Below are 22,891 nucleotides of genomic sequence, written 5' to 3' on the forward strand. Positions count from 1 at the left end.
AGTATGCAGCCACGTCACGGCATGACCAGTATGCAGCCACGTCACGGCATGACCAGTATGCAGCCACGTCACGGCACGACCAGTATGCAGCCACGTCACGGCATGACCAGTATGCAGCCACGTCACGGCATGACCAGTATGCAGCCACGTAACGGCATGACCAGTATGCAGCCACGTCACGGCACGACCAGTATGCAGCCACGGCACGACCAGTATGCAGCCACGTCACGGCACGACCAGTATGCAGCCACGTCACGGCACGACAAGTATGCAGCCACGTCACGGCACGACCAGTATGCAGCCACGTCACGGCATGACCAGTAAGCAGCCACGTCATGGCATGACCAGTATGCAGCCACGTCACGGCATGACCAGTATGCAGCCACGTCACGGCATGACCAGTATGCAGCCACGTCACAGCATGACCAGTATGCAGCCACGTCACTGCACGACCAGTATGCAGCCACGTCACGGCATGACCAGTATGCAGCCATGTAATGGCATGACCAGTATGCAGCCACGTCATGGCACGACCAGTATGCAGCCACGTCACGGCATGACCAGTATGCAGCCATGTAACGGCATGACCAGTATGCAGCCACGTCACGGCACGACCAGTATGCAGCCACGGCACGACCAGTATGCAGCCACGTCACGTCACAACCAGTACGCAGCCACGTCACGGCACGATTAGTACGCAGCCACGTCACGGCACGACCAGTATGCAGCCACGTCGCGGCATGACCAGTATGCAGCAACGTCACGGCATGACCAGTATGCAGCCACGTCACGGCATGACCAGTATGCAGCCACGTCACTGCACGACCAGTATGCAGCCACGTCACAACCAGTATGCAGTCACGTCACGGCACGACCAGTATGCAGCCACGTCACGGCACGACCAGTATGCAGCCACGTCACGGCATGACCAGTATGCAGCCATGTAACGGCATGACCAGTATGCAGCCACGTCACGGCACGACCAGTATGCAGCCACGTCACGGCATGACCAGTATGCAGCCACGTCACGTCACGACCAGTATGCAGCCACGTCACGGCACGACCAGTATGCAGCCACGTCACGCATGACCAGTATGCAGCCACGTCACGGCACGACCAGTATGCAGCCACGTCACGGCACGACCAGTATGCAGCCACGTCACGGCATGACCAGTATGCAGCCATGTAAAGGCACGACCAGTATGCAGCCACGTCAAGGCATGACCAGTATGCAGCCACGTCACGGCACGACCAGTATGCAGCCACGTCACGGCATGACCAGTATGCAGCCACGTCACAGTATGACCAGTATGCAGCCACGTCACGGCATGACCAGTATGCAGCCACGTCACGGCACGACCAGTATGCAGCCACGGCACGACCAGTATGCAGCCACGTCACGGCATGACCAGTATGCAGCCACGTCACGGCATGACCAGTATGCAGGTCCTAACACTGCCTGTGAAACTCTCAGTTACCTCTGCTGGAGGGGACAATGGCCTCAGTGGATCTGTCCTGCACAGGCACATGGGAAAACCTGCTGCTACTTAGAAAGTGGGGAGGGTGAGCTTAAACCTGGGAGGGGGGGGGGGCGAGCTTAAACCCTGGGAGGGAGGGTGCGCTTAAACCCTGGGAGGGAGGGTGCGAGCTTAAACCCTGGGAGGGGGGGGGGGCGAGCTTAAACCCTGGGAGGGGGGGGCGAGCTTAAACCCTGGGAGGGAGGGTGCGAGCTTAAACCCTGGGTGGGGGGGGGGGGGCGAGCTTAAACCCTGGGAGGGAGGGTGCGAGCTTAAACCCTGGGAGGGGGGGGGCGAGCTTAAACCCTGGGAGGGGGGGGGGCGAGCTTAAACCCTGGGAGGAGGGGGGGGGGGTCAGCAAACTCCAAACAACTGAACACCCCAAAACCCACCACATCATATACATATATATTTATGTCAAAAGGAGTGCTACCGAGTGTGGCCAAATGTATACTGTATACATGGCCACACTCGCGTGCACTCCTTTTGACAAAATGTGTATGTATGTATGTATGTATGTATGTATGTATGTATGTATGTATGTATGTATATATATATATATATATATTGTGGTGCGTTCAGGCTGTGTGTGTGTCCAGCGTTGGGTGTTATATGAGGGGGTGAGTATTATGGGCATTATATGGAGGTGGGTGTTATAGAGGGGGTGTTACTCACTGCACCCTGCTCAGCGTTGGGCATTATATGGAGGTGGGTGTTATAGAGGGGGTGTTACTCACTGCACCCTGCCCAGCGTTGGGCATTATATGGAGGTGGGTGTTATAGAGGGGGGTGTTACTCACTGCACCCTGCTCAGCGTTGGGTGTTGCGCCGCCTCTCGCCCAGGCGCAGGGCGGCCGTGTCTTGGATCCATTATACGCCAGGTTCAGCTCCTGCAGGTGCTTGTTCCTCCCCAGGTGAGTCGCCAGCAGCTCCGCCCCCTCGTCCCCCAAATCCGTGTGCAGGAGAGACAGGTGCGTCAGGGAGCGGTTACCTGCCAGCGCCTCCGCGAGGTACCGCGCCCCCTCCGGGAACAGGGGGTTATTACACAGCCTGGGGGGGGACAGCCTGTCTTATACACAGTGTGACGCTGAGAGGACAGCACACGGCAGAAAGAGGCTGGAATACGCGCACGCACACAGGCACACACATGCACGTATGCACACATCACAGACGCGCACACGTACGCATGCACGCACACAAGTACGCACACACATACGCATGCACACATACGCGCACACATACACACGCGCTCACACGTACGCATGCACACATACACGCGCTCACACGTACGCACGCACGCACACATACACGCGCTCACACGTACGCACGCACACATACACGCACACATACACGCGCTCACACGTACGCACGCACACATACACGCGCTCACACGTACGCACGCACACATACACATACACGCGCTCACACGTACGCACGCACACATACACGCGCTCACACGTACGCACGTACACATACACGCGCTCACACGTACGCACGCACGCACACATACACGCGCTCACACATACGCACGCACGCACACATACACGCGCTCACACGTACGCACGCACGCACACATACACGCGCTCACACGTACGCACGCGCACACAACCAGTCTTGTGTCAAATTCTAAATTCTTTCCCTTTACACAAATTCTAAAGGTTTATTTTTAAACATTTTCTAAATCATTTTTTCGCTTTGTGGTTCTAACAATTTTCCTCTGTGAGGGTGGGGTGGGGATAAAGTCACAGTGGGGGGGGGGATAAAGTCACAGTGGGGGGGATAAAGTCACAGTGGGGGGATAAAGTCACAGTGGGGGGGATAAAGTCACAGTGGGGGGGATAAAGTCACAGTGGGGGGATAAAGTCACAGTGGGGGGGGATAAAGTCACAGTGGGGGGGATAAAGTCACAGTGGGGGGGGGGATAAAGTCACAGTGGGGGGGATAAAGTCACAGTGGGGGGGATAAAGTCACAGTGGGGGCGTGTTATGTCACAGTGGGGGAGGGGTATGATCACAGTAGGTGGGTGTTATGTCGCAATTGTGGAGGGGAATGATCACAGTAGGGGGTGTTATGTCACAGTAGGGGGGTAAGATCACAGTAGGGGGGTAAGATCACAGTAGGGGGGGTAAGATCACAGTGGGGGGGTTTTATGTCACAGTGGGGGTGGGGTATGATCACAGTATGGGGTGTTATGTCAATGGGGGGTAAGATCAGAGTAGGGGAGGGTAAGATCACAGTAAGGGGAGTGTTATGTGAGTGGGGGTATGATCACAGTGGGAAGGGGGTGTTATGTCAGTGGGATGGGTAAGATCACAGTAGGGGGAGGTGTTATGTCACAGTGGGGGGTAAGATCACAGTAGGGGGTGTTATGTCACAGTGGGGGCTAAGATCACAGTAGGGGGGGTAAGATCACAGTAGGGGGGTGTTATGTCACAGAGCGGGGTGTTATGTCAGTGGGGGAGGGTAAGATCACAGTAGGGGGGTGTTATGTGAGTGGGGGGTATGATCACAGTTGGGGGGTTTTATGTCACAGTGGGGGAGGGTATGATCAGAGTAGGGGTGTGTTATTTTCACATTGGGGGAGGGGTAAGATCACAGTAGGTAGTGGGGATTTTATGTCACAGTGGGGGAGGGTATGATCACAGTACGGGGGGGGGGGGAAGGACTTGCAATCGGAGCACATACAGTAATAAGAAAAGCAGAGAGGAGCCAGCAGCAATATCTGTTCTGCAGAGCTTGCACTCGTAAGCACAGATAAGATACAGGGGTAAGAGCAGCAGACAGAAGTATTGTGTGCAGCTGAAGTACTTGATCTCCCCAGCAGTGTGTTACTATAAATGAGCCCGTTACCTGCCCCAGGCTGCCCCCCCCCCTCCCCTCGCCCCCCTCACCGCAGGTTGGTAACCTCACAGTCGGGGTGCAGCAGAACATCGCGCACTTCTTTGCAGGAGTCAGGACCCAGCGAGTTCATCTGTAAACTGGAGCAGAGAGGTGGAAATACCCCGTGTTTATATACCTCCTCCTCTTCAAATACCCCACGTCAGCTCCAACACCCTGCTTCCCAAATCCACCCGCCACCCCATATACCCCCGTCCACCCTCAGTAATGCCCCATATTTCTAATCATGCCCTCTATAAGGTCTCTCACCCACTTAATACTCACCCTTATATTATATCCATCTAAGAATCCCTTTTCCACCTAATATCTCCCCCCCCCCCCCCATCTCTAAGTATCCCCTCCTTAACATACTGACCTCCCCCCAAAAATAAACTTACTGCTAATTCGGAAGAGCTCCCCACAATAAATCTTCCCCCCTTTTCCAGTAATGACCCCGCTGATCCCAGACTCTCCGATCCGATCTAAACACTTACTGTTGTGTAATGGGAGATCCCTTCAAACATTTGATATGAGGGGGTGCTTTAAATGAAGTGTTTCCTTAGCCACTAGCCCCCCTATACCTGTTAGTGACAATACAAATAAGGGGAGGGGGAAGAGAGGGGGCTTTGCCTGTGCAAGGGCTTGTTGAACCCCCAGTGACATTGTACGGAGGGGAGCAGGCGAAGAAATGAAACCCCTCCCAGGTCTCAGCTCCCGGGTTTACAAACGGACATTAAAGAATGATTTAAAAATAGTTATAGGTGTCGGATTTGTGTATAAAAAGGCATCAATCCTCCAGATGTGCCCCCTTAACCCTGTCACTGCCATTAGTACACTTTGCCCCTAGGAGAGACTGACCCCTTAACCCTGTCACTGCCATTACTACACTTTGCCTCTAGGAGAGACTGACCCCTTAACCATGTCACTGCCATTAGTACACTTTTCCCCTAGGAGGGACTGACCCCTTAACCATGTCACTGCCATTAGTACACTTTGCCCGTAGGAGAGACTGACCCCTTAACCCTGTCACTGCCATTAGTACCCTTTGCCCCTAGGAGAGACTGACCCCTTAACCCTGTCACTGCCATTACTACACTTTGCCCCTAGGAGAGACTGACCCCTTAACCCTGTCACTGCCATTACTACACTTTGCCTCTAGGAGAGACTGACCCCTTAACCCTGTCACTGCCATTACTACACTTTGCCTCTAGGAGAGACTGACCCCTTAACCATGTCACTGCCATTAGTACACTTTTCCCCTAGGAGGGACTGACCCCTTAACCATGTCACTGCCATTAGTACACTTTGCCCGTAGGAGAGACTGACCCCTTAACCCTGTCACTGCCATTAGTACACTTTGCCCGTAGGAGAGACTGACCCCTTAACCCTGTCACTGCCATTAGTACCCTTTGCCCCTAGGAGAGACTGACCCCTTAACCCTGTCACTGCCATTAGTACACTTTGCCCCTAGGAGAGACTGACCCCTTAACCCTGTCACTGCCATTACTACACTTTGCCTCTAGGAGAGACTGACCCCTTAACCCTGTCACTGCCATTACTACACTTTGCCTCTAGGAGAGACTGACCCCTTAACCATGTCACTGCCATTAGTACACTTTTCCCCTAGGAGGGACTGACCTCTTAACCATGTCACTGCCATTAGTACACTTTGCCCATAGGAGAGACTGACCCCTTAACCCTGTCACTGCCATTAGTACACTTTGCCCGTAGGAGAGGCTGACCCCTTAACCCTGTCACTGCCATTAGTACCCTTTGCCCCTAGGAGAGACTGACCCCTTAACCCTGTCACTGCCATTAGTACCCTTTGCAACTAGGAGAGACTGACCCCTTAACCCTGTCACTGCCATTAGTACCCTTTGCCCCTAGGAGAGACTGACCCCTTAACCATGTCACTGCCATTAGTACACTTTTCCCCTAGGAGGGACTGACCCCTTAACCATGTCACTGCCATTAGTACACTTTGCCCGTAGGAGAGACTGACCCCTTAACCCTGTCACTGCCATTAGTACACTTTGCCCGTAGGAGAGACTGACCCCTTAACCCTGTCACTGCCATTAGTACCCTTTGCCCCTAGGAGAGACTGACCCCTTAACCCTGTCACTGCCATTACTACACTTTGCCCCTAGGAGACTGACCCCTTAACCCTGTCACTGCCATTACTACACTTTGCCTCTAGGAGAGACTGACCCCTTAACCATGTCACTGCCATTAGTACACTTTTCCCCTAGGAGGGACTGACCCCTTAACCATGTCACTGCCATTAGTACACTTTGCCCGTAGGAGAGACTGACCCCTTAACCCTGTCACTGCCATTAGTACCCTTTGCCCCTAGGAGAGACTGACCCCTTAACCCTGTCACTGCCATTAGTACACTTTGCCCCTAGGAGAGACTGACCCCTTAACCCTGTCACTGCCATTACTACACTTTGCCCCTAGGAGAGACTGACCCCTTAACCCTGTCACTGCCATTACTACACTTTGCCTCTAGGAGAGACTGCTAGGAGAGACTGACCCCTTAACCCTGTCACTGCCATTACTACACTTTGCCTCTAGGAGAGACTGACCCCTTAACCCTGTCACTGCCATTACTACACTTGCCTCTAGGAGAGACTGACCCCTTAACCATGTCACTGCCATTAGTACACTTTTCCCCTAGGAGGGGACTGACCTCTTAACCATGTCACTGCCATTAGTACACTTTGCCCATAGGAGAGACTGACCCCTTAACCCTGTCACTGCCATTAGTACACTTTGCCCGTAGGAGAGGCTGACCCCTTAACCCTGTCACTGCCATTAGTACCCTTTGCCCCTAGGAGAGACTGACCCCTTAACCCTGTCACTGCCATTAGTACCCTTTGCAACTAGGAGAGACTGACCCCTTAACCCTGTCACTGCCATTAGTACCCTTTGCCCCTAGGAGAGACTGACCCCTTAACCATGTCACTGCCATTAGTACACTTTTCCCCTAGGAGGGACTGACCCCTTAACCATGTCACTGCCATTAGTACACTTTGCCCGTAGGAGAGACTGACCCCTTAACCCTGTCACTGCCATTAGTACACTTTGCCCGTAGGAGAGACTGACCCCTTAACCCTGTCACTGCCATTAGTACCCTTTGCCCCTAGGAGAGACTGACCCCTTAACCCTGTCACTGCCATTACTACACTTTGCCCCTAGGAGACTGACCCCTTAACCCTGTCACTGCCATTACTACACTTGTGCCTCTAGGAGAGACTGACCCCTTAACCATGTCACTGCCATTAGTACACTTTTCCCCTAGGAGGGACTGACCCCTTAACCATGTCACTGCCATTAGTACACTTTGCCCGTAGGAGAGACTGACCCCTTAACCCTGTCACTGCCATTAGTACCCTTTGCCCCTAGGAGAGACTGACCCCTTAACCCTGTCACTGCCATTAGTACACTTTGCCCCTAGGAGAGACTGACCCCTTAACCTGTCACTGCCATTACTACACTTGTGCCCCTAGGAGAGACTGACCCCTTAACCCTGTCACTGCCATTACTACACTTTGCCTCTAGGAGAGACTGACCCCTTAACCCTGTCACTGCCATTACTACACTTTGCCTCTAGGAGAGACTGACCCCTTAACCATGTCACTGCCATTAGTACACTTTTCCCCTAGGAGGGACTGACCCCTTAACCATGTCACTGCCATTAGTACACTTTGCCCGTAGGAGAGACTGACCCCTTAACCCTGTCACTGCCATTAGTACACTTTGCCCGTAGGAGAGACTCACCCTTAACCCTGTCACTGCCATTAGTACCCTTTGCCCTAGGAGAGACTGACCCCTTAACCCTGTCACTGCCATTAGTACACTTTGCCCTAGGAGAGACTGACCCCTTAACCCTGTCACTTGCCATTACTACACTTTGCCTCTAGGAGAGACTGACCCCTTAACCCTGTCACTGCCATTACTACACTTTGCCTCTAGGAGAGACTGACCCCTTAACCATGTCACTGCCATTAGTACACTTTTCCCCTAGGAGGGACTGACCTCTTAACCATGTCACTGCCATTAGTACACTTTGCCCATAGGAGAGACTGACCCCTTAACCCTGTCACTGCCATTAGTACACTTTGCCCGTAGGAGAGGCTGGACCCCTTAACCCTGTCACTGCCATTAGTACCCTTTGCCCCGTAGGAGAGACTGACCCCTTAACCCTGTCACTGCCATTAGTACCCTTTGCAACTAGGAGGAGACTGACCCCTTAACCCTGTCACTGCCATTAGTACCCTTTGCCCCTAGGAGAGACTGACCCCTTAACCATGTCACTGCCATTAGTACACTTTTCCCCTAGGAGGGACTGACCCCTTAACCATGTCACTGCCATTAGTACACTTTGCCGTAGGAGAGACTGACCCCTTAACCCTGTCACTGCCATAGTAGCACTTTGCCCGTAGGAGAGACTGACCCCTTAACCCTGTCACTGCCATTAGTACCCTTTGCCCCTAGGAGAGACTGACCCCTTAACCCTGTCACTGCCATTACTACACTTTGCCCCTAGGAGACTGACCCCTTAACCCTGTCACTGCCATTACTACACTTTGCCTCTAGGAGAGACTGACCCCTTAACCATGTCACTGCCATTAGTACACTTTTCCCTAGGAGGGACTGACCCCTTAACCATGTCACTGCCATTAGTACACTTTGCCCGTAGGAGAGACTGACCCCTTAACCCTGTCACTGCCATTAGTACCCTTTGCCCCTAGGAGAGACTGACCCCTTAACCCTGTCACTGCCATTAGTACACTTTGCCCCTAGGAGAGACTGACCCCCTTAACCCTGTCACTGCCATTAGTACACTTTGCCCGTAGGAGAGACTGACCCCTTAACCCTGTCACTGCCATTACTACACTTTGCCCCTAGGAGAGACTGACCCCTTAACCCTGTCACTGCCATTACTACACTTTGCCTCTAGGAGAGACTGACCCCTTAACCCTGTCACTGCCATTACTACACTTTGCCTCTAGGAGAGACTGACCCTTAACCATGTCACTGCCATTAGTACACTTTTCCCCTAGGAGGGACTGACCTCTTAACCATGTCACTGCCATTAGTACACTTTGCCCATAGGAGAGACTGACCCCTTAACCCTGTCACTGCCATTAGTACACTTTGCCCGTAGGAGAGGCTGACCCCTTAACCCTGTCACTGCCATTAGTACCCTTTGCCCCTAGGAGAGACTGACCCCTTAACCCTGTCACTGCCATTAGTACCCTTTGCAACTAGGAGAGACTGACCCCTTAACCCTGTCACTGCCATTAGTACCCTTTGCCCCTAGGAGAGACTGACCCCTTAACCATGTCACTGCCATTAGTACACTTTTCCCCTAGGAGGGACTGACCCCTTAACCATGTCACTGCCATTAGTACACTTTGCCCGTAGGAGAGACTGACCCCTTAACCCTGTCACTGCCATTAGTACACTTTGCCCGTAGGAGAGACTGACCCCTTAACCCTGTCACTGCCATTAGTACCCTTTGCCCCTAGGAGAGACTGACCCCTTAACCCTGTCACTGCCATTACTACACTTTGCCCCTAGGAGACTGACCCCTTAACCCTGTCACTGCCATTACTACACTTTGCCTCTAGGAGAGACTGACCCCTTAACCATGTCACTGCCATTAGTACACTTTTCCCCTAGGAGGGACTGACCCCTTAACCATGTCACTGCCATTAGTACACTTTGCCCGTAGGAGAGACTGACCCCTTAACCCTGTCACTGCCATTAGTACCCTTTGCCCCTAGGAGAGACTGACCCCTTAACCCTGTCACTGCCATTAGTACACTTTGCCCTAGGAGAGACTGACCCCTTAACCCTGTCACTGCCATTAGTACACTTTGCCCGTAGGAGAGACTGACCCCTTAACCCTGTCACTGCCATTACTACACTTTGCCCCTAGGAGAGACTGACCCCTTAACCCTGTCACTGCCATTACTACACTTTGCCTCTAGGAGAGACTGACCCCTTAACCCTGTCACTGCCATTACTACACTTTGCCTCTAGGAGAGACTGACCCCTTAACCATGTCACTGCCATTAGTACACTTTTCCCCTAGGAGGGACTGACCCCTTAACCATGTCACTGCCATTAGTACACTTTGCCCGTAGGAGAGACTGACCCCTTAACCCTGTCACTGCCATTAGTACACTTTGCCCGTAGGAGAGACTGACCCCTTAACCCTGTCACTGCCATTAGTACCCTTTGCCCCTAGGAGAGACTGACCCCTTAACCTGTCCACTGCCATTAGTACACTTTGCCCCTAGGAGAGACTGACCCCTTAACCCTGTCACTGCCATTACTACACTTTGCCTCTAGGAGAGACTGACCCCTTACACCCTGTCACTGCCATTACTACACTTTGCTCTAGAGGAGAGACTGACCCCTTAAACCATGTCACTGCCATTAGTACACTTTTCCCCTAGGAGGGACTGACCTCTTAACCATGTCACTGCCATTAGTACACTTTGCCCGTAGAGAGCTGACCCCTTAACCCTGTCACTGCCATTAGTACACTTTGCCCCTAGGAGAGACTGACCCCCTTAACCCTGTCACTGCCATTAGTACCCTTTGCCCCTAGGAGAGACTGACCCCTTAACCCTGGTCACTGCCATTAGTACCCTTTGCCCTAGGAGAGACTGACCCCTTAACCCTGTCACTGCCATTACTACACTTTGCCTCTAGGAGAGACTGACCCCTTAACCCTGTCACTGCCATTACTACACTTTGCCTCTAGGAGAGACTGACCCCTTAACCATGTCACTGCCATTAGTACACTTTTCCCCTAGGAAGGGACTGACCCCTTAACCCTGTCACTGCCATTAGTACCCATTGCCCGTAGGAGAGACTATCACTGCCATTAGTACACTTTGCCCGTAGGAGAGACTGACCCCTTAACCCTGTCACTGCCATTAGTACCCATTGCCCCTAGGAGAGACTGACCCTTAACCCAGTCACTGCCATTAGTACACTTTGCCCCTAGGAGAGACTGACCCCTTAACCCTGTCACTGCCATTACTACACTTTGCCTCTAGGAGAGACTGACCCCTTAACCCTGTCACTGCCATTACTCACTTTGCCTCTAGGAGAGACTGACCCCTTAACCATGTCACTGCCATTAGTACACTTTTCCCTAGGAGGGACTGACCTCTTAACCATGTCACTGCCATTAGTACACTTTGCCCGTAGAGAGACTGACCCCTTAACCCTGTCACTGCCATTAGTACACTTTGCCCGTAGGAGAGACTGACCCCTTAACCCTGTCACTGCCATTAGTACCCTTTGCCCCTAGGAGAGACTGACCCCTTAACCCTGTCACTGCCATTAGTACCCTTTGCCCGTTAGGAGAGACTGACCCCTTAACCCTGTCACTGCCATTAGTACCCTTAACCCTGTCAATGCCATTAGTACACTTTGCCCCTAGGAGAGACTGACCCCTTAACCCTGTCACTGCCATTACTACACTTCGCCTCTAGGAGAGACTGACCCCTTAACCCTGTCACTGCCATTACTACACTTTGCCTCTAGGAGAGACTGACCCCTTAACCATGTCACTGCCATTAGTACACTTTTCCCCTAGGAGGGACTGACCTCTTAACCATGTCACTGCCATTAGTACACTTTGCCCGTAGGAGAGACTGAACCCTTAACCCTGTCACTGCCATTAGTACACTTTGCCCGTAGGAGAGACTGACCCCTTAACCCTGTCACTGCCATTAGTACCCTTTGCCCCTAGGAGAGACTGACCCCTTAACCCTGTCACTGCCATTAGTACCCTTTGCCCGTAGGAGAGACTGACCCCTTAACCCTGTCACTGCCATTAGTAACCCTTAACCCTGTCAATGCCATTAGTACACTTTGCCCCTAGGAGAGACTGACCCCTTAACCCTGTCACTGCCATTACTACACTTCGCCTCTAGGAGAGACCTGACCCCTTAACCCTGTCACTGCCATTACTACACTTTGCCTCTAGGAGAGACTGACACCTTAACCATGTCACTGCCATTAGTACACTTTTCCCCTAGGAGGGACTGACCCTTAACCATGTCACTGCCATTAGTACACTTTGCCCGTAAGAGAGACTGACCCCTTAACCCTGTCACTGCCATTAGTACACTTTGCCCGTAGGAGAGACTGACCCCTTAACCCTGTCACTGCCATTAGTACCCTTTGCCCCTAGGAGAGACTGACCCTTTAACCCTGTCACTGCCATTAGTACCCTTTGCCCCTAGGAGAGACTGACCCCTTAACCCTGTCACTGCCATTAGTACCCTTTGCCCGTAGGGAGAGACTGACCCCTTAACCCTGTCACTGCCATTAGTACCCTTTGCCCCTAGGAGGGACTGACCCCTTAACCTTGTCACTGCCATTAGTACACTTTGCCCCTAGGAGAGACTGACCCCTTAACTCTGTCACTGCCATTAGCACACTTTGCCCCTATGAGGGACTGACCCCTTAACCCTGTCACTGCCATTAGCACACTTTGCCCCTAGAGAGACTGACCCCTTAACCCTGTCACTGCCATTAGCACACTTGCCCCTAGGAGAGACTGACCCCTTAACCATGTCACTGCATTAGTACACGTTGCTCCTAGGAGGGACTGACCCCTTAACCCTGTCACTGCCATTAGTATACTTTGCCCCTAGGAGAGACTGACCCCTTAACCCTGTCACTGCCATTAGTACCCTTTGCCCGTAGGAGAGACTGACCCCTTAGCCCTGTCACTGCCATTAGTACCCTTTGCCCCTAGGAGAGACTGACCCATTAACCCTGTCACTGCCATTAGTACCCTTTGCCCTAGGAGAGACTGACCCCTTAACCCTGTCACTGCCATTAGTACACTTTGCCCCTAGGAGGGACTGACCCCTTAACCCTGTCACTGCCATTAGTACCCTTTGCCCGTAGGAGAGACTGACCCCTTCTACCCTGTCACTGCCATTAGTACCCTTTGCCCCTAGGAGGGACTGACCCCTTAACCTTGTCACTGCCATTAGTACACTTTGCCCCTAGGAGAGACTGACCCTTAACCCTGTCACTGCCATTAGTACCCTTTGCCCTAGGAGGGACTGACCCCTTAACCATGTCACTGCCATTAGTACACTTTGTCCCTAGGAGAGACTGACCCCTTAACCATGTCACTGCCATTAGTACACTTTGCCCCTAGGAGAGACTGACCCCAATAACCATGTCACTGCCATTAGTACACTTTGCCCCTAGGAGAGACTGACCCCTTAACCATGTCACTGCCATTAGTACACTTTGTCCCTAGGAGAGACTGACCCCTTAACCATGTCACTGCCATTAGTACACTTTGTCCCTAGGAGAGACTGACCCTTAACCATGTCACTGCCATTAGTACACTTTGCCCCTAGGAGAGACTGGCCCCTTAACCCTGTCACTGCCATTAGCACACTTTGCCCCTAGGAGAGACTGACCCCATAACCATGTCACTGCCATTAGTACACTTTGCCCCTAGGAGAGACTGACCCCTTAACCATGTCACTGCCATTAGTACACTTTGTCCCTAGGAGAGACTGACCCCTTAACCATGTCACTGCCATTAGTACACTTTGCCCTAGGAGAGACTGGCCCCTTAACCCTGTCACTGCCATTAGTACACTTTGCCCCTAGGATACAATGACCCCATAACCATGTCACTGCCATTAGTACACTTTGCCCCTAGGAGAGACTGACCCCTTAACCATGTCACTGCCATTAGTGCACTTTGCCCCTAGGAGAGACGGACCCCTTAACCCTGTCACTGCCATTAGTACACATTGCTCCTAGGAGGGACTGACCCCTTAACCCTGTCACTGCCATTAGTACACGTTGCTCCTAGGAGGGACTGACCCCTTATCCCTGTCACTGCCATTAGTACACGTTGCTCCTAGGAGAGACTGACCCCTTATCCCTGTCACTGCCATTAGTACACTTTGCCCCTAGGAGAGACTGACCCCTTAACCCTGTCACTGCCATTAGTACACATTGCTCCTAGGAGGGACCATCCCTTTTTAAGTTCATCCATCCCCTCTTTAAAGTATAACCTCTGCCCCCTCCCCCCCCCCCCCCCGGGTTGCTTCCCTCCCTGCCTACCCTCCCCCCCCCCCCCCCCCCCCCCCGGGTTGCTTCCCTCCCTGCCCCCCCCCCTCCTCACTTTACGCTCTGGCTTCTCCGTAACACTGGTGCCAGTGTGCGGATGGCATCGGGATTCAGGTTACAGGAGTTGAGGTCGACTTCCGTCAGTGGCCTCTTGGGGCTGCCCATCACTGTGGCCACAATGTTGCTTTTTAGGGGCGTCATGCGCACAGTGGAGAGGTCCAGCGCCCGTAGCGAGGTGACCAGCCCGGCCGTGAACCCCTCGTTCTGGAACTCATACAAGAAGAACAGGAAGTCCATGAGCTCAGATGGAGGTAAGCGCCGCAGGCTGCAACGTAACAAGTGCTTTTTTAAGGCCCGCGTGATCTCCAGCGCCGACATGTTCATTATGGTGCAACCAAGCTGGTCCAACATAGCCCGGTTCTGGCGGGATAGCAGCCCAGCCATGAAGATGGGGAACAGCTCAAATGCCTCTTGCCTCCCAGCCTCCTCCTTCTCCTCTTCTGGCACCTGCAACGGTCCCTCCTCACCCAGGATGCTGGAGTTGATCTGGTCTAGAACGTCGTCATTGTAAGCATCCTCCTCACGGAACATCTCCATGGCCATTGTCTGGGCGATGTTCTCCCGGCTCTGTCCACTCACCTTTCCATACAGCCGCGGCACCATCCGCAAGAGGTTGAAGAGCGCAAAGACGCGCAGTGGAAGAAACTTGGACAACACGTTGACCACCGCGACCACGTCCTCGCCGGCCCGGCTGATGATCTCGGAGACGTCTTTCCCCAGGCGCTGCAGGGTCGTTTTGTTCTCCCCCAGCACCACGTACAGCGCGGCCAGGTACTCCTGCATAGCAGGGATGGTGAAGACGAAGAGGCTCTCGTGGCCCCGAGAGACACAGGGTGTCAGGAAGAAGCCAAACGCGTCGGTTCGGAAGACCGTAAGGAGGTTGAGTTCTTCCTCACTATGCAGCTCAACCTGGAAGCAGCGGGCGAGGTTGTCCTCAGAGAAGCGCGTGCGGCGGGGCGCGGCAGCCTTCGTACGCCAGCTTGCCTACAGTGCGGGCAACGTAGCGCATGAGCGAAACCTGGGAGGGGTGCGTGATGTCAAGCACCTCCCCGGCGAAGTTGAGCCGCAGGAAGCTGGTGTAAATGCCAGTCAGGGTCCTGGGAGGGTCGCCAGGCCGGGTGTAGTAGAGCAGATGCAATGTGGCACAGGTAAGCCAGCAGTAGGAGGGAAGGAAGCAGGCTGCAGACAGCTGGCTGTGGTGCTCCAGGTTACGGGATAACATCTCTGCCAGGTTCTCCGTCTCCCGGGGGTCCGCGTCCCCCCGGCCCAGGCGCAGGTGGAAGTACATCTTCTGGAGCTGCATGTCCGAAAAGCCGCAGATCTCGGCGTAACGTCCCACGTATTTACTGGGGATACGCTTCAGCGCGGAGGGCCGAGTGGTGACCAGGACGCTGGCCTAGAGTGGAGGAGTGAAGGACACGGGGGAGGGGTGGGTATTAAGGGGTTTATCAATAGGCTGTGACGTTGACACTGTCTTCTTCGCGTGCTCTTGCTTTCTCTACTAACGCGCGTGTGAGAGAGAGGGGAGAAGTGTCATAATACAGCGCTCTCTCTCCTCATTCACTCACTCTATCACACTCTCTTGCACGCGCTCTCACTCGCGCTCTCTCTCTCTCTAATCTTTATATGGAGGATGTTTTAGAACCATGGAAATATTGCCTGTGTAATATAATAATGATAATGATGATGAGGATGATGTGCTACAGGAATTGGCCAACTTCCCACTCTCTCTCCTTGCGCTCTCGCACACTCTCTCCTCGCGCTCTTGAACATGCCCTCGCCCTCTCTCTCTCTCACTCGCCCTCTCTCTCTCGCTCGCCCTCACTCTCTCGCTTGCCCTCACTCGCGCCCTCTCTCGCTCGCGCCCTCACTCTCTCTCTCCCCCTTTCTCTCCCTCTCTCTCCCCCCTCTCACCCCTTCATGACCCCCTTCCTCTAAAGCCTGCTTCTCCCCTCTCCCCTTTCCCTCCATTCTTCCATTCCCCCTCTTTCTCCGCCTTCTCTACCTCCCCTCCTCCTCTCCTTCCCCTCTCTCTTCCTATCCCTCCCCTCCCCTCCCTTCTCCCCCTCCCCCCCTCACTCCCGCCCAGCCCTCCCTCTCTCCTCCTCTCCCTTCCCTCTCTCCTCCTCCTATCTTGCCTCCTCCTTTACCTCCCTCTCTCCTCTCCCTCCCCTCTCTCCTCCTCTCCCTCCCCTCTCTCCTCCTCTCCTCCCCTCTCTCCTCCTCTCCCTCCCCTCTCTCCCCTCTCTCCTCCTCCTCTCCCACCTCTCCTTCCTCCTCCTCTCCCTTCCCTCTCTTCTCCTCCTCTCCCACCCCTCTCTTCCCGCCCCCCCCCCATCCCTCCTTTTCTCCCTCCCCTCCTCCCTTCTTTCCCCCCCCTCACCTCCGGGAGCAGATACCCCCTCAGCAGGTTCACCAAGATGGCCGGGGGTGGCAGAGGCTCGCTGGGGTCACTGCACAGCTCCGTGTTGGCCATCCTAAAGTCCAGGTCCATCCACTCCAGGTTGTTGAGTATGAAGAGCACCCCCGGGTTCTGACCCAGCGCAGGCAGCAGTTCCCGGAGGTGCAGGTACTTCCGGGAGATGAGTCGCGACAGTGACACGGGCGCGGTGACCCGGGACAGATCCTCGCAGGACAGAGGGATTATCAACTGGAACTCCGACCTGCGCCCGTGGCACCAGTCTAGAACCAACTTCCGGATCAGGGTACCCTTCCCGGTGCCCACAGTACCGTACAGAACCACGCTCCGCACCGGCGCCCCGGCCGCGTCGGGGCGGAAGAGATGCTCCACGGAGACGTTCCGCGGGCACCGCAGTTGGCTTTGCGGGGAGAAGTCGGACAGCGGGCGCTGGGTCTCTTCCAGGGAGCTCTCGCGGATAACGGGGTCCACGTGGATAGAGTCCAGGGCGAAGGACGGGCCGAAGTGCCGCTCCTCGCTGGGGAGGCGGCTGAACCATTCAGACAGGCGGTGACGGTGCTGCTGAACCGGGTCTAGGGAGGAGGGAAGGGGGAGAGAAGGTGTGACAGAGAGGAGAGGAGGCTAGGAATAGGGAAGGGGGTGAGAAGGTGTGAGAGAGAGGAGAGGAGGCTAGGAGGGAAGGGGGTGAGAAGGTGTGAGAGAGAGGAGAGGAGGCTAGGAGGAGGAAAGGGTTGAGAAGGTGTGAGAGAGGAGAGGAGGAGCGAAGGGGGTGCGAAGGTGTGAGAGAGGAGACTAGGAGGAGGGAAGGGGGTGAGAAGGTGTAAGAGAGGAGACTAGGAGGAGGGAAGGGGGTGAGAAGGTGTTAGAGAGAGGAGGGAAGGGGGTGAGAAGGTGTGAGAGAGGAGAGGAGGAGGGAAAGGGGTGAGAAGGTGTGAGAGAGGAGAGTAGGCTAGGAGGAGGGAAGGGGTGAGAAGGTGTGAGAGAGAGGAGAGGAGAATAGGAGGGAAGGGGGTGAGAAGGTGTGAGAGAGAGGAGGCTAGGAGGAGGAAAGGGGTGAGAAATTGTGAGAGAGAAGAGAGGAGGAGGGAAGGGGGTGAGAAGGTGTAAGAGAGGAGACTAGGAGGAGGGAAGGGGGTGAGAAGGTGTAAGAGAGAGGAGGGAAGGGGGTGAGAAGGTGTGAGAGAGGAGAGGAGGAGGGAAGGGGTGAGAAGGTGTGAGAGAGAGGAGAGGAGGCTAGGAGGAGGGAAGGGGTGAGAAGGTGTGAGAGAGAGGAGAGGAGGCTAGGAGGAGGGAAGGGGGTGAGAAGGTGTGAGAGAGGAGAATAGGAGGAGGGAAGGGGGTGAGAAGGTGTGAGAGAGAGGAGAGGAGGCTAGGAGGAGGGAAGGGGGTGAGAAGGTGTGAGAGAGAGGAGAGGAGGCTAGGAGGAGGGAAGGGGTGAGAAGGTGTGAGAGAGGAGAGGAGAATAGGAGGAGGGAAGGGGGTGAGAAGGTGTGAGAGAGAGGAGAGGAGGCTAGGAGGAGGGAAGGGGGTGAGAAAGTGTGAGAGAGAGGAGAGGAGGCTAGGAGGAGGAAAGGGTTGAGAAGGTGTGAGAGAGGAGAGGAGGAGCGAAGGGGGTGCGAAGGTGTGAGAGAGGAGACTAGGAGGAGGGAAGGGGGTGAGAAGGTGTAAGAGAGGAGACTAGGAGGAGGGAAGGGGGTGAGAAGGTGTTAGAGAGAGGAGGGAAGGGGGTGAGAAGGTGTGAGAGAGGAGAGGAGGAGGGAAAGGGGTGAGAAGGTGTGAGAGAGGAGAGTAGGCTAGGAGGAGGGAAGGGGTGAGAAGGTGTGAGAGAGAGGAGAGGAGAATAGGACGAGGGAAGGGGGTGAGAAGGTGTGAGAGAGAGGAGAGGAGGCTAGGAGGAGGGAAGGGGGTGAGAAGGTGTGAGAGAGGAGAGTAGGCTAGGAGGAGGGAAGGGGTGAGAAAGTGTGAGAGAGAGGAGAGGAGGCTAGGAGGAGGAAAGGGGTGAGAAGGTGTGAGAGAGGAGAGGAGGAGGGAAGGGGGTGAAAAGGTGTGAGAGAGAGGAGAGGAGGAGGGAAGGGGGTGAGAAGGTGTAAGAGAGGAGACTAGGAGGAGGGAAGGGGGTGAGAAGGTGTGAGAGAGAGGAGGGAAGGGGGTGAGAAGGTGTGAGAGAGGAGAGGAGGAGGGAAGGGGGTGAGAAGGTGTGAGAGAGGAGAGGAGGCTAGGAGGAGGGAAGGGATGAGAAGGTGTGAGAGAGGAGAGTAGGCTAGGAGGAGGGAAGGGGGTGAGGTGTGAGAGAGAGGATAGGAGGCTAGGAGGAGGGAAGGGGTGAGAAGGTGTGAGAGGAGAGTAGGCTAGGAGGAGGGAAGGGGATGAGAAGGTGTGAGAGAGAGGAGAGGAGGCTAGCAGGAGGGAAGGGGTGAGAAGGTGTGAGAGAGGAGAGTAGGCTAGGAGGAGGGAAGGGGGTGAGAAGGTGTGAGAGAGAGGAGAGGAGGATAGGAGGAGGGAAGGGGGTGAGAAGGTGTGAGAGAGGAGAGAAGGCAAGGAGGAGGGAAGGGGTGAGAAGGTGTGAGAGAGAGGAGAGGAGGCTAGGAGGAGGGCAGGGGGTGAGAAAGTGTGAGAGAGAGGAGAGGAGGCTAGGAGGAGGAAAGGGGTGAGAAGGTGTGAGAGAGAGGAGAGGAGGAGGGAAGGGGGTGAGAAGGTGCGAGAGAGAGGAGAGGAGGAGGGAAGGGGGTGAGAAGGTGTAAGAGAGGAGACTAGGAGGAGGGAAGGGGGTGAGAAGGTGTGAGAGAGAGGAGAGGAGGAGGGAAGGAGGTGAGAAGGTGTAAGAGGAGACTAGGAGGAGGGAAGGAGGTGAGAATGTGTGAGAGAGGAGAGGAGGAGGGAAGGGGGTGAGAAGGTGTGAGAGAGAGGAGAGGAGGCTAGGAGGAGGGGAGGGGTGAGAAGGTGTGAGAGAGGAGAGTAGGCTAGGAGGAGAGAAGGGGGTGAGAAGGTGTGAGAGAGAGGAGAGGAGGATAGGAGGAGGGAAGGGGGTGAGAAGGTGTGAGAGAGAGGAGAGGAGGCTAGGAGGAGGGAAGGGGGTGAGAAAGTGTGAGAGAGAGGAGGCTAGGAGGAGGAAAGGGGTGAGAAGGTGTGAGAGAGAGGAGGGAAGGGGGTGAGAAGGTGTGAGAGAGAGGAGGGAAGGGGGTGAGAAGGTGTGAGAGAGAGGAGACTAGGAGGAGGGAAGGGGGTGAGAAGGTGTAAGAGAGGAGACTAGGAGGAGGGAAGGGGGTGAGAAGGTGTGAGAGAGGAGAGGAGGAGGGAAGGGGGTGAGAAGGTGTGAGAGAGGAGAGGAGGGGGGAAGGGGGTGAGAAGGTGTGAGAGAGGAGAGGAGGAGGGAAGGGGGTGAGAAGGTGTGAGAGAGGAGAGGAGGAGGGAAGGGGGTGAGAAGGTGTGAGAGAGGAGAGGAGGCTAGGAGGAGGGAAGGGGTGAGAAGGTGTGAGAGAGGAGAGTAGGCTAGGAGGAGGGAAGGGGTGAGAAGGTGTGAGAGAGAGGAGAAGAGGCTAGGAGGAGGGAAGGGGTGAGAAGGTGTGAGAGAGGAGAGTAGGCTAGGAGGAGGGAAGGGGGTGAGAAGGTGTGAGAGAGGAGAGGAGGATAGGAGGAGGGAAGGGGTGAGAAGGTGTGAGAGAGGAGAGTAGGCTAGGAGGAGGGAAGGGGGTGAGAAGGTGTGAGAGAGAGGAGAGGAGGCTAGGAGGAGGGAAGGGGCGAGAAGGTGTGAGAGAGGAGAGTAGGCTAGGAGGAGGGAAGGGGGTGAGAAAGTGTGAGAGAGAGGAGAGGAGGCTAGGAGGAGGGAAGGGGGTGAGAAGGTGTGAGAGAGGAGAGGAGGGTAGGAGGAGGGAAGCGGGTGAGAAAGTGTGAGAAAGAGGACAGGAGGAGGGTAGCGGGTGATAAGGTGTGAGAGAAAGGAGAGGAGGAGGGTAGGGGGTGAGAAGGTAGGAGAGGGGGTAGGAGGAGAGTAGGCTAGGAGGAGGGAAGGGGGTGAGAAGGTGTGAGAGAGAGGAGAGGAGGATAGGAGGAGGGAAGGGGGTGAGAAAGTGTGAGAAAGAGGACAGGAGGAGGGTAGGGGGTGAGAAGGTAGGAGAGGGGTGAGGAGGAGTAGAGGGTTCTAGTACTGAGAGAAAGATGGTGTAAGGGAAGGAGAAGAGAGGAAAGGGAGAGTGCATACTGAGAGAATGTGAGAGCGAGGAGGGGGGAGGGAGAGAGAGTGTCAGGGAGACAAATGAAGAGATGGGGGAGTGTGAGAGCGAGGAGAGGGAGAGGGTTCTAATACTGAGAAAGGTAGAGGGGGACTGAGTGAAGGAGAGGTGCATGTGTGCGTGCGTCTGTGTGTGTTGCGTGCATCTTTGTGTGTGTGTGTCTATGTGTGTGTGTGTTGGGGGAGGGGTCCTTACCTGCTGCTGCATCGCTCAGACCCCTCCAGGCTGGAGATCCCCAAAACTCTCCCTGGGGGGGCAGGAGCCAGCGAGGGACTATCCTAGGAAAAGAAGGGTGTGTGAAGCTGAACCTGCGCTGCTCCCTGTGCGTCCCGCGCTGCTCTCTGTGCGTCCCGCGCTGCTCTCTGTGCGTCCCGCGCTGCTCCCTGTGCGTCCCGCGCTGCTCTCTGTGCGTCCCGCGCTGCTCTCTGTGCGTCCCGCGCTGCTCTCTGTGCGTCCCGCGCTGCTCTCTGTGCGTCCCGCGCTGCTCCCTGTGCGTCCCGCGCTGCTCTCTGTGCGTTCCGCGCTGCTCTCTGTGCGTCCCGCGCTGCTCTCTGTGCGTCCCGCGCTGCTCCCTGTGCGTCCCGCGCTGCTCCCTGTGCGTCCCGCGCTGCTCCCTGTGCGTCCCGCGCTGCTCCCTGTGCGTCCCGCGCTGCTCCCTGTGCGTCCCGCGCTGCTCCCTGTGCGTCCCGCGCTGCTCTCTGTGCGTCCCGCGCTGCTCCCTGTGCGCCCCGCGCTGCTCCCTGCGTGCCCCGCGCTGCTCCCTGCGTGCCCCGCGCTGCTCCCTGCGTGCCCCGCGCTGCTCCCTGCGTGCCCCGCGCTGCTCCCTGCGTGCCCCGCGCTGCTCCCTGCGTGCCCCGCGCTGCTCTCTGTGCGTCCCGCACTGCTCCCTGTGCGTCCCGCGCTGCTCCTTGTGCCGCGCTGCTCCCTGTGTGCCCCGTGCTGCTCCCTGTGCCCCGCGCTGCTCCCTGTGTGCCCCGCGCTGCTCTCTGTACGTCCCGCGCTGCTCCCTGCGTGCCCCGCGCTGCTCCCTGCGTGCCCCGCGCTGCTCCCTGTGTGCCCCGCGCTGTTCCCTGTGCGTCCCGCGCTGCTCCCTGTGTGCCCCGCGCTGCTCCCTGTGTGCCCCGCGCTGCTCTCTGTGCGTCCCGCGCTGCTCCCTGTGTGTCCCGCGCTGCTCCTTGTGCCGCGCTGCTCCCTGTGTGCCCCGCGCTGCTCCCTGTGTGCCCCGCGCTGCTCCCTGTGCGCCCCGCGCTGCTCCCTGTGCGCCCCGCGCTGCTCCCTGTGCGCCCCGCGCTGCTCCCTGCGCCGCCCTGCGCTGCCCTGCGCTGCTCCCTGCACCGCCCCACACTAGATCATGTGCGCACAGCGCCCCTTGTACACAAGTAAGGGTCAGATCTCACCTGCAGGAGGCTGTACTGAGCGGAGACCGAAAAAGACGCTTGTGGTGGAATTGGGATCCATCTATAGCGAAGACAGACAGACAGACAGAGAGAGACAGACAGAGACAGACAGACAGGCAGACAGACAGACAGAGAAAGAGAGAAGAATGAAAAGGAAAAAAACTTATAGAAAATATAACAATCTGGGTAATTTATTACAAAAAACGGTAAATACAAGATCCCTATAGAATAAGGTAAAACAGGCACTTG

The 22,891-nt window shown here is 55.5% G+C and overlaps 1 protein-coding gene across 1 annotated transcript in view; it reads right to left on the minus strand.

Annotated features, from left to right (window-relative positions):
• The window catches only part of NLRX1 (NLR family member X1), a 44,445-nt gene that overhangs the window by 3,736 nt on the left and 17,818 nt on the right, over positions 1-22,891 (minus strand). The window contains 8 exon segments of the mRNA XM_075604155.1: positions 2,318-2,350; positions 2,352-2,567; positions 4,409-4,495; positions 14,593-15,560; positions 15,562-15,993; positions 16,981-17,588; positions 21,441-21,523; positions 22,643-22,703. Of these exon segments, the coding sequence (XP_075460270.1) occupies positions 2,318-2,350; positions 2,352-2,567; positions 4,409-4,495; positions 14,593-15,560; positions 15,562-15,993; positions 16,981-17,588; positions 21,441-21,523; positions 22,643-22,703 (2,488 nt within the window).

This window comes from Ascaphus truei, chromosome 6 (assembly GCF_040206685.1).
Source record: "Ascaphus truei isolate aAscTru1 chromosome 6, aAscTru1.hap1, whole genome shotgun sequence".
NCBI classification, from domain to species: domain Eukaryota; kingdom Metazoa; phylum Chordata; class Amphibia; order Anura; family Ascaphidae; genus Ascaphus; species Ascaphus truei.